At 53.4% G+C, this 10,154-nt stretch overlaps 1 protein-coding gene across 2 annotated transcripts in view; it reads right to left on the bottom strand.

Moving 5' to 3' along the window:
- PLIN3 (perilipin 3) overlaps nucleotides 1–9,324 on the bottom strand; it is a 29,421-nt gene extending 20,097 nt beyond the window's left edge. Inside the window, exons 1-4 of one of the 2 annotated variants that reach the window (XM_017847187.1) lie at nucleotides 9,161–9,324; nucleotides 3,456–3,538; nucleotides 1,648–1,846; nucleotides 1,409–1,491 (exon numbers count right to left, since the gene is read on the bottom strand). In XM_017847187.1, the coding sequence (XP_017702676.1) occupies nucleotides 1,409–1,491; nucleotides 1,648–1,846; nucleotides 3,456–3,521 (348 nt within the window). In that variant the 5' untranslated portion in view covers nucleotides 3,522–3,538; nucleotides 9,161–9,324. Of the gene's footprint in view, nucleotides 1–1,408; nucleotides 1,492–1,647; nucleotides 1,847–3,455; nucleotides 3,539–8,248; nucleotides 8,346–9,160 lie in introns of those variants that run through there. The other variant, XM_017847186.1, reaches the window with a different exon arrangement.
- Between the last annotated feature and the right edge of the window lie 830 nt (nucleotides 9,325–10,154).

Raw genomic sequence — 10,154 nt, 5'->3', positions numbered from 1 at the left:
GCTTGCAGTGAGCTGAGATCCGGCCACTGCACTCCAGCCCCGGGCGACAGAGCGAGACTCCGTCTCAAAAAAAAATAAATAAATAAAAAATAAATAAATAAATAAATAAAAAAGAAAGTGAGGCCCACAGAGGCAAAGTAACTTGTGTGAGGGCCACCCAGCTGCTGAAGAGCAGGACACAGTTTGGAGCACGGTATTTTTTTGTTTTGTTTTTTTTGAGACAGAGTCTCGCTCTGTCACCCAGGCTGGAGTGTGGTGGCGCAATCTTGGCTCACTGCAACCTCTGCCTCCCGGGTTCAAGCAATTCTCTTGCCTCAGCCTCTGGAGTAACTAGGACTACAGGCACCTGACACCATGCCCAGCTAATTTTTTTTTTTTGTAGTTTTAGTAGAGATGGGGTTTCACTGTGTTTTCCAGGATGGTCTCTATCTCCTGACCTTGTGATCCGCCCACTTTGGCCTCCCAAAGTACTGGGATTATAGGCATGCTCACCGCACCTGGCCAGAACATGGTGTTTTGTTTTTGTTTTTGTTTTTTTTGAGACAGAGTTTCACTCTTGTTGCCCAGGCTAGAGTGCAATGGCGCGATCTTGGATCACCGTAACCTCTGCCTCCGGGTTCAAGCGATTCTCCTGCCTCAGCCTCCCAAGTAGCTGGGATTACAGGCACCCACCACCACGCCTGGCTAATTTTTGTATTTTTAGTAGGGATAGGGTTTCTCCATGTTGGTCAGGCTCGAACTCCCAACCTCAGGTGATTCGCCCGCCTTGGCCTCCCAAAGTGGTGGGATTACAGGCATGAGCCACCGCGCCCGGCCAGGAACATGATGTTTCGATGTTTTGACTTTCCTGCCTCCAACCTTTTCTGACTAATAAAACAGTTATCGGTATGTCAACATTCTGTGTAAAGGGCCACATAACTAAGACTTTCAGTACTGTGGGTCACAGTCTGTGTCACGACTACTCAACGTTGCCATTGTAGGGTGAAAGCAGTCGTAGACAACATGTAAATAAATGGGCATGGCTGTGTGCCAATAAAACTTTATTATAGAAACAAGTAGGCCGGGCACTGTGGCTCATTCCTGTGATCCCAGCACTTTGGGACGCCGAGGTGGGTGGATGACCTGAGGTCAGGAGTTCAAGACCAGCCTGGCCAACATGGTGAAACTCCATCTCTATTAAAAAGACAAAAACTAGCTGGGCGTGGTGGCAGGCACCTGTAATCTGGCTGGCTTTGCAATTATCCCTCCAGCTGCCCTGTGGGGAGTGGATTCGGGGTGGGGATGGGAACCGATAGGAGAGGGAGCAGGGAGGATGCCATCAAGCCTGTCTAGTTAAGCTGGGACTAGCACACTCCATACCCAGGTAGGTCCCCGTCTCGGCAGAGCCCCAGAAGGCGGACATCGTTACCTTCTCCGTGGGCTGCTGCAGGATGGGGAGGTTCTCCTCCAACTTGTCCAGCCCCCTGTGGGCGTATTCGCTGGCTGATGCAACTGCCAAAAGAAATTAAGTAAGACGCAAATTTGACTGGTTGACGGTCATCTCGTAATTGTTCGGGGGACAGCATCAAGAGCTGGGTAGACCCCCCTACTCCCCACCCAGGGATACTGCCAGGAGGGGGATTCAGTGCCCCGTGGGACTTCACCCACTCTGGGGCTCCAGCTTGGAGAGGATTGGCTGAGCCCCGCTGACAGCGGCCGCCGTGAGGGACCTCACTCCCTTCTCTGCCGCGTCGCAGACGGTCTTGACATGAGGGTAGCTCTCCTTGGTGGAGGCATAGGCTGCGGACACCATATCACAGGTAGAGCTGATGAGAGGCATGCTGGCCACGCGGTCCACCACACTGGGCTACGGGAGAGAAGTGGCTCAGGCAAACTGGGCGGGGGAGGATGGGGGGCTCATCTGGAAACTCAGGGTGCCCTGCAGTTTTGCTGTCACTCCTGGCCAGTGAAACGGCGCAGTTTACCCACACTTTACGTCCAGGCGGTTGCACAAGTGAGGAACCTTGGGGTTTTGCCACATGCTTCCTTTTTTTTTTTTTTGAAACGGAGTCTTGCACTGTTACCCGGGCTGGAGTGTACTGGCGCGATCTCGGCTCACTGCAACCTGCCCCTCCCGGGTTCAAGCGATTCTCCTGCCTCGTCCTCCTGAGTAGCTGGGATTACAGGCGCCACCACGCCCAGCTAATTTTTTTGTATTTTTAGTAGAGACGGGGTTTCACCATGTTGGCCAGGCTGGCCTTTTTTTTTTTTTGAGACGGAGTCTCGCTCTGTCGCCCAGGCTGGAGTGCAGTGGCTGGATCTCGGCTCACCGCAAGTTCCGCCTCCCGGGTTTACACCATTCTCCTGCCTCAGCCTCCCGAGTATCTGGGACTACAGACGCCCACCACCTCGCCCGGCTAGTTTTTTGTATTTTTTAGTAGAGACGGGGTTTCACCGTGTTAGCCAGGATGGTCTCGATCTCCTGACCTCGTGATCCGCCCGTCTCGGCCTCCCAAAGTGCTGGGATTACAGGCTTGAGCCACCGCGCCCGGCGGCCAGGCTGGTCTTGAACTCCTGACCTCATGATTCGTCCACCTCAGCCTCTCAAAGTGCTGGGATGACAGGCGTGAGCCACTGCGCTCAGCCCGCGTGCTTCCTTTAACACAGTCTAGTTATGTGAGCCTGCACTTTATTCCAGCGATATGCCAGGTGGTGTTAAGGGACAAGAGTCCCATTCTCATGGCAGTTAGGGTCTAAACTGGGGCTGCAGACTATATAGCCCATGGGTCACATCCAGCGCACCACTTGATTTTTTAATTTTAATTATCTTTGGGGCCAGGTGCGGTGGCTCACGCCTGTAATCCAAGCACTTTGGGAGATCGAGGCGGGCTGGTCACTTCGAGTCACGAGTTCGAGACTAGCCCGGCCAACATGGTGAAACTCCGTCTCTATTAGAAATACAAAAATTAGCCTGGTGTGGTGGCGCATCCCTGTTACCCCAGCTACTCGGGAGGCTGAGGCAGGAGAATTGTTTGAATCCGGGAGGCGGAGGTTGCAGTGAGCCGAGATGTCACCAGTGCACTCCAGGCTGGGAGACAGAGCAAGACTCCATCTCAAAAACTATATATATAAAATAAAATAACCTGAGGATGAGAGATCTGGAATAGAAACTAGCTTCCTAGGAGGTCCCTGAGAGAAACTTCAGAGGTGAGGAAGATTTGGCTTAGAGGTTGTGGAGGGCAGGTAGTTTCAGACAGAACCCTGACCCCTCAGGCCCTCCAAGGGCCTTTGAGATTCCCCCCCCCCCAAACTGGGGACACCAGTGAGTGGTCTGTACCCCACCGAGGAATAAATCTCTCTGGCTCCGTGGGCTGCCGGCATATCCCTGGCTCCCTGCCAGGGCACCCTGGTGTGGGAAGCCTTGTTGCACAGGAATCACAGGGTCGGGGCAGTCCCTGGTCCTGGCCCTTCCTCACCTGCTGTACCGGTTCTTCCGCTGTCACCTGGGTGCTGCCATCAGCCTCTGCCCCGTTGGCAGACATGGTCTCTGCAACAGACACTGTGGAGAGAGGAACAGTCAGGTACAGCCTGCCTGGCCCCACCTTCCAGGAAAAAGTCCAGGCCCACGCTGCAGCTGGAAGACAGGATTCATACCTGCCCACGACTTACAGCCATGCCTTTCAGTCCTTAGCAGGCACAAAAGTGACCTCTGGACTTTGTTCAACAGCAAGTGCTGATTCTAAAGCTTCAGGATGGGGCTCACCTGGCCCCCCATTTCTTTTTTCTTTCTTTCTTTTCTTTGGAGACAGTCTCACTCTGTCGCCCATGGTGGAGCGCAGTAGGGCAATCTGGGCTCACTGCAACCTCCGCCTCCTGGTTTCAAGCCATTCTCCTGCCTCAGCCTCCCGAGTAGCTGGGACTACAGGCGCCCACCACCATGCCTGGCTAATTTTTGTATTTTTAGTAGAGACGGGGTTTCACCATATTGGCCTGGCTGGTCTCGAACTCCTGACCTCATATTCCACCCACCCTGACCTCCCAAAGTGCTGGGATTACAGGTGTGAGCCACCACACCCGACCCTTTCTTTTTTTTTTTCATTAAAGACAGGGTCTTTTTCTGTCACCCAGGCTGGAGTGCAGTGGTGCAATCACAGCTCACTGCAGCCTCCAACTCCTGGCCTTAAGGGATCCTCCTGCCTCAGCCTCCCAAGTAACTAGGACTATAGGCACACACCACACCTAGTTAATTTTTTCTTTTTGGGTAGAGATGGTATCTTTTTTTTTTTTTTTTTTTTCTGAGACAGAGTCTTGCTGTGTTACCAGGCTGCAGTGCAGTAGCATGATCCCAGCTCATTGCAACCTCCACCTCCCAGGTTCAAGCAATTCCCCTGCCTCAGCCTCCTGAGTAGCTGGGACTACAGGTGCCCACCACCACACCTGGCCAATTTTTTGTATTTTTTAGTAGAGATGGGGTTTCACCATATTAGCCAGGATGGTCTCGATCTCCCGACCTCGTGATCCACCCGTCTCGGCCTCCCAAAGTGCTGGGATTACGGGCATGAGCCATTGTGCCCGGCCGATGGTATCTTGCTATGTTGCCCAGGATGGTCTCGAATTCCTGGTCTCAAACAATCCTCTTGCTTCGGACTCCCAAAGTGCTGGGATGACAGGCGTGAGCCACTGTGCCCGGCCCTGCCCCTGCATTTCTAAAAGGCTCCCAGGTGGTGTTGATACAGCTGGTCCCTGGGATACACGTCGGGAAGCAAGGCTTGGGAACAGTCCCTTCCAGGGCTCACCTGTACTCCAGGAAGCCAGGTATGACCTAAAACCTCTGTAGAGGACAATTTGCCAATAGCTGTCAAGTTCCAAGAGCCATCTTCCCCTTGACCCAGAAACCTCACTTCGGGGAAGATCTCACACCTGTGTTTCTGCATGGGCAGAGCTGTGTGGACTTACTGGCCACAACATGACACTGGAAACAACCTGGATGCCGAGCGAAAGGAGAATAAGAAAACAACAAATGTGGCCAGACACAGCGGCTTGCGCCTGGAATCCCAGCACTTTGGGAGGCCAAGGTGGGCGGATCACCTGAGGTCAGGAGTTCGAGACCAGCCTGACCAACATGGTGAAACCCTGTCTCTGCTAAAAATATAAACATTAGCCAGGCGTGGTGGTGGGCACCTGTACTCCCAGCTACTCAGGAGGGTGAGTTAGGAGAATTGCTTGAACCCGGGAGGCGGAGATTGCAGTGAGCTGAGATCGTGCCACTGTACTCTGGCCTGGGCAACAGAGTGAGACTCCGTTTCAAAAAACAAAAACAAAAACAGAAACAAGTGTATCCCAATGCAGTGGCTAAAGAATGAGATTTAAAGGCCAGACATGGTGGCTCATGCCTGTAATCCCAGCACTTTGGGAGGCTGAGGCAGGTGGATCACCTGAGGTGAGGCGTTCAAGACCAGCCTGACCAACATGGAGAAATCCCATCTCTACTAAAAATACAAAATTAGACAGGTGTGGTGGCGAATGCCTGTAATCCCAGCTACTCGGGAGGCTGAGGCAGAAGAATTGCTTGAATCTGGGAAGCGGAGGGTGCAGTGAGCCAAGATTGCACCACTGCACTCCAGCGTGGGCAACAAGAGTGAAACTCTGTCTCAAAAAAAAAAAAAAAGAAAAAAGAATGAGATTTAAATGTAACTGACATGGGCTGGATGTGGTTGCTCACACCTGTAATCCCAGCACTTTGGTAGGCCGACGTGGGAGGATCACCTGAGGTCAGGAGGTGGAGACCAGCCTGGCCAACATGGCGAAACCCTGTCTCTACTAAAAATACAAAAACTAGCCAGGTGTGGTGGTGCACACCTCCATGTTTAGTTATCCCAGCTACTCAGGAGGCTGAGGCAGGAGAATCGCTTGAACCCAGGAGGTGGAGGTTGCAGTGACCTGATATCTCACCAGTGCACTCCAGCCTGGGTGACAGAGCAAGACTCTATCTAAAAAAAAAAAAAAGAAAGAAAGAAAGAAAGAAAGAAAGAAAGAAAGAAAGAAAGAAAGAAAGAAAGAAAGAAAGAAAGAAAGAAAGAAAACAAAAGACAAAAGACTAAATGTAACGGACATGATATGGACAAAGATCTAGTCAAGGGATAAAATGTGTTAAATAGGGCAAACTTTTTTTTTCTTTTTTGAGACGGATTTCCGCTCTGTCACACAGGCTGCAGTGTAGTGGTGCGATCTCGGCTCACTGCAACCTCTGCCTCCTATGCTCAAGAGATTCTCCCACCTTGATCCTGTAAGTAGCTGGGACTACAGGCACGCACCATCACACCTGGCTAATGTGTGTGTGTGTGTGTGTGTGTGTGTGTGTGTGTGTGTGTGTGTGTGTTTTGACAGGGAGTCTTGCTCTGTCGCCCAGGTTGGAGTGCAGTGGCGTGATTTCAGCTCACTGCAACCTCCACCTCCCACGTTCAAGCGATTCTCCTGCCCCAGCCTCCCGAGTAGCTGGGATTACAGGCATGCACCACCGCGTCCGGCTAATTTTTTGTAGTTTTAGTAGAGATGGGGTTTCACTATGTTGGTCAGGCTGGTCTTGAGCGCCTGACCTTGTGGGGATTACAGGCGTGAGCCACCACACTCAGCCGTGTTTTTTTGTTTTTTTGTTTTTTTTTTTTTTTTAGTAGAGATGGGGTTTCGCCATATTGCCCAGGTTAGTCTTGAACTCCTGAGCTCGAGGGATCTGCCCACCTTGGCCTCCCAAACTGCTAGAATTACAGGCGTGAGCCACCGCACCCAAAATGTAGGCTTTTTTTTTGAAAGTGAGATAACATTCCTGCCTGCACTGCAGAGCTATGAAGCCCAGGTCAGGGGTATGGGGAGGACAGGGCTCCCCAGGTGAGTCTATGCAGGTGAGATGAAGCCACAACTCCGTTTTCCTGGACAAGTGAGATGAAGCAGGGACACCATCATCAGATGAGGTTCTCAGAGGAAAGCCAGAAGTCCCAGCTCCACCTATGCTGTGCTTCCTGGAGCAAGGCACCTTCCCCTTCCAGAGAAGGGTCATCTCACCTGTAATATGAGGATAAAGGGTCGGGCACGGGCCTGTAATCCCAGCACTTTGGGAGGCTGAGGCGAGTGGATCACTAGGTCAGGAGTTCGAGACCAGCTGGCCAACATAGTGAAACCCCGTCTCTAAATATACAAAATTACATACAAAATTACAAAAATTAGGTGTGGGTATGGTGGCAGGCACCAGCTACTTGGCAGGTACCAGCTACCTGGGAGGCTGAGGCAGGAGAATTGCTTGAACCTGGGAGGCAGAGGTTGCAGTGAGCCAAGACCACACCACTGCACTCCAGCCTGGGCGACAGAGGAAGACCCCATCTCAAAAAAAATGTGGCTAAAGGTCATGCCTGCCTTATGGGCTGCTTTCCTGGGGAATTCTGGTATGAGCCTAAGAACCTGTGGCCTTGACTCTGAGCATCTTTTCCCAGAGGAATGAGGCCCCGCCTCCTGGTGGCCTTGCTTCGATGTCCCCTAAGCAGAACTCAGCAAAATGATGTTTTGCGAGCACTGGATCTGGAGTCCAGATTGGGTTCTCTTTTGTTTTGTTTTGGTTTTTTTTTTGAGATGGAGTCTTGCTCTGTCACCCAGGCTGGAGTGCAGTGGCGCGATCTCGGCTCACTGTAACCTCTGTCTCCCAGGTTCAAGGGATTCTCCCGCCTCAGCCTCCAGAGTATCTGGGATTACAGGCGCCTGCCACCAGGTCCGGCTAATTTTCATATTTTTAGTAGAGGTGGGGTTTCACCATGTTGACCAGGCTATTCTCGAACTCCTGACCGCAAATGATCCGCCCACCTCAGCCTCCCAAAGTGCTGAGATTACAGGCAGGACTCATCGTGCCCAGACCAGAGTGGGTTCTAATCCCAGTTTGGCAACTCACTAGGAATAGGAGTTTGGGCGGCAGCATTTCCTAGAAGCCTTGCTTGCCACATCTGTGAAATGGGTATAAGTCTCACAAGAGCCTGGAGTCCCTGTGGACTGGAGGAGACACTGCTCCGGGGAAGCTCAGCTCCATGCCTGGCACATAGTAAGTGCTCCATAAACCATCTCACGGCACTCTGGCTTCCACGGACAAAGGGGTACAGCCAGCCAGGAACCAGCTTCCTGCTAGGTACAAAAGTCCCCCAACTGGGAAGTCAGGTGAGGAGATATACCTACCTCCCAGTGATCACTGCCTAAATCTATTCTTCTCACCTCTTTCAGAGCCTGAGCTCACCTGGGCAGGCGGCCAGGTAGGCAGGCATCCAAGTCCTGGCCTCGACAGATTCCCAAGTCCCACTTAGGACTCAGGCAGCTTCCTTCCGTCCCCTCTGTCCACCATGACTTTCTGGAACTGGTTAAAGCAAGGGTGGCCACAGCAGATGTCAACGTCCTATGAAACCCCTGGGGGTCAGTGACCTGCCTTGCCGCTGGCTCCAGAAGGGGAGTTCCAGGCAAGACCCAGTCATCCAGCAACTTCAGGGCATGCTAAAACTGGACTTCAAAAATTCCAAGAGCCCCAGGTCCCACTGCTAGGCCCAGCCGGGACAAGAACCCCAAAGCTGTTAAGGGGTAGGCCTTCCTACTTTTAAGCCATCTCGCCGCCACGCCCACCCGAGGGAAGCGGCAGGATTTGCCCAAGACCTCCCCAGAAGCAGTTGGGGGCGCCAGGAGCCGGGGCAACCCCCCTTCCAACGCCCGTGGCAAATCCATCTGTAGGGGAGGCGGCTTTACGGTGGCGGGGGTGTCTCTGAAGACCCCGGAAGGGAGGGCGAAGTTTCTACCCCAGGAGGAAACTTGCCTGCAAACTGCGTTTCCAAAAGCAAGCAAACTGATCAAAATTTAGAGAAAACCTGGCGGGGGCAGTATTTAGCCCACCTCCCTCAATATCACCCCTTCTAGGGGGCTCTTTCGCCCCTCAAAAGTCCCAGGAAGTGAGAAGAGGGTTTTAAAGTTCAAGCTTCATTGCAGAAGTTGGATTTTTCTGGGGGGAGGGGTGACCAGCCTGGGCTGAAGACCCCTCCCCAGGCCTCAGAGTCCAGCAAATCCCACCGCGAGAAAGGCCCTCCCCGACCCCTCCGCCCCTGGGGTGCCCCAGGACTCGGTGGACACCGCCCCCCAGCTCAACTGAGGGGCCCCCGCCACTCACCGCGGTTAACGCGACGTCCCAAGCACAGTAGGGGCGGCTTCCAGACCAGCTTGGAAACCGTCAGGGCCGGGGCGGGGCTGGCTTTTACTGCGCGGTGGGTTGGGGGCGCACCGGAGTGACGGGCGAGAGGACCAATCAGGTTGAGGAAATGGCCGCGCCAGGCCCGCCCCTCTCCTCCCTTCCCCGCCTCCACTAGGCCCCGCCCGTTGCCAAGTCACTTAAGAAGTCTGGGAAGGACTCCGCGGCTGGGGACCCTATGAAGTTGGCCCTGGGAGGTGAGTGTGATCAGGGGGCGCCGCACGGGTGCTGGGATTCCCTAGGTCGCCCATTTCCCCTATGGCCAAACTGAGGCTGCTAGAACCCTGGGAGAGTTGCAGGGTGACCCTCGCCAGAGCGTCAGGGGCCAGGCCCTCCACCATGGGCTCCAACCCGGCTATATATATATACACACACACACTATTTTTTTTTTTTTTTTTTGAGACGCAGTCTCGCTCTATCATTAAGCCTGGAGTGCAGTGGCACGACCTTGGCTCACTGCAGCCTCCACCTCCTGGGTTCAAGCGATTCTCCTGCCTCAGCCTCCTGAGTAGCTGGGATTACAGACACGTGCCACCAGTCCCGGCTAATTTTTGTATTTTTGGTAGAGACAGGGTTTCACCATGTTGGCCAGGCTGGTCTTGAACTCCTGACCTCAAGGGATCTGCCCGCCTGGGCCTCCCAACGTGCTGGGATCACAGGTGTGAGCCACCGTGCCCGGCCCAACCCAGCTATATGAGTGACTTGAACCACCACAGGGAACTCGTCCAGCCTCCAGCCCGACCTGCCCAGCATCAGACCTCCCAGCACTATATTGACTTTTTATCATCCCTGTTTTGTAGAGGAGGAAACTGAGGCCTGGAGAGGGTCAGCCGGGGCAATGCAGCCGTCAGGTTCCAGGCTCTGTGATTGCTGGATCAACCTCTTCCTGAAGCTGCCTCCACCTGGATTTTACCCC

This window comes from Rhinopithecus bieti, unplaced genomic scaffold, assembly GCF_001698545.2.
Source record: "Rhinopithecus bieti isolate Rb0 unplaced genomic scaffold, ASM169854v2 scaffold_28055, whole genome shotgun sequence".
Classification (NCBI taxonomy): Eukaryota; Metazoa; Chordata; class Mammalia; order Primates; family Cercopithecidae; genus Rhinopithecus; species Rhinopithecus bieti.
Note: the sequence above shows the minus strand (reverse complement) of the source record. Positions and strands in the feature narration are given on the sequence as shown.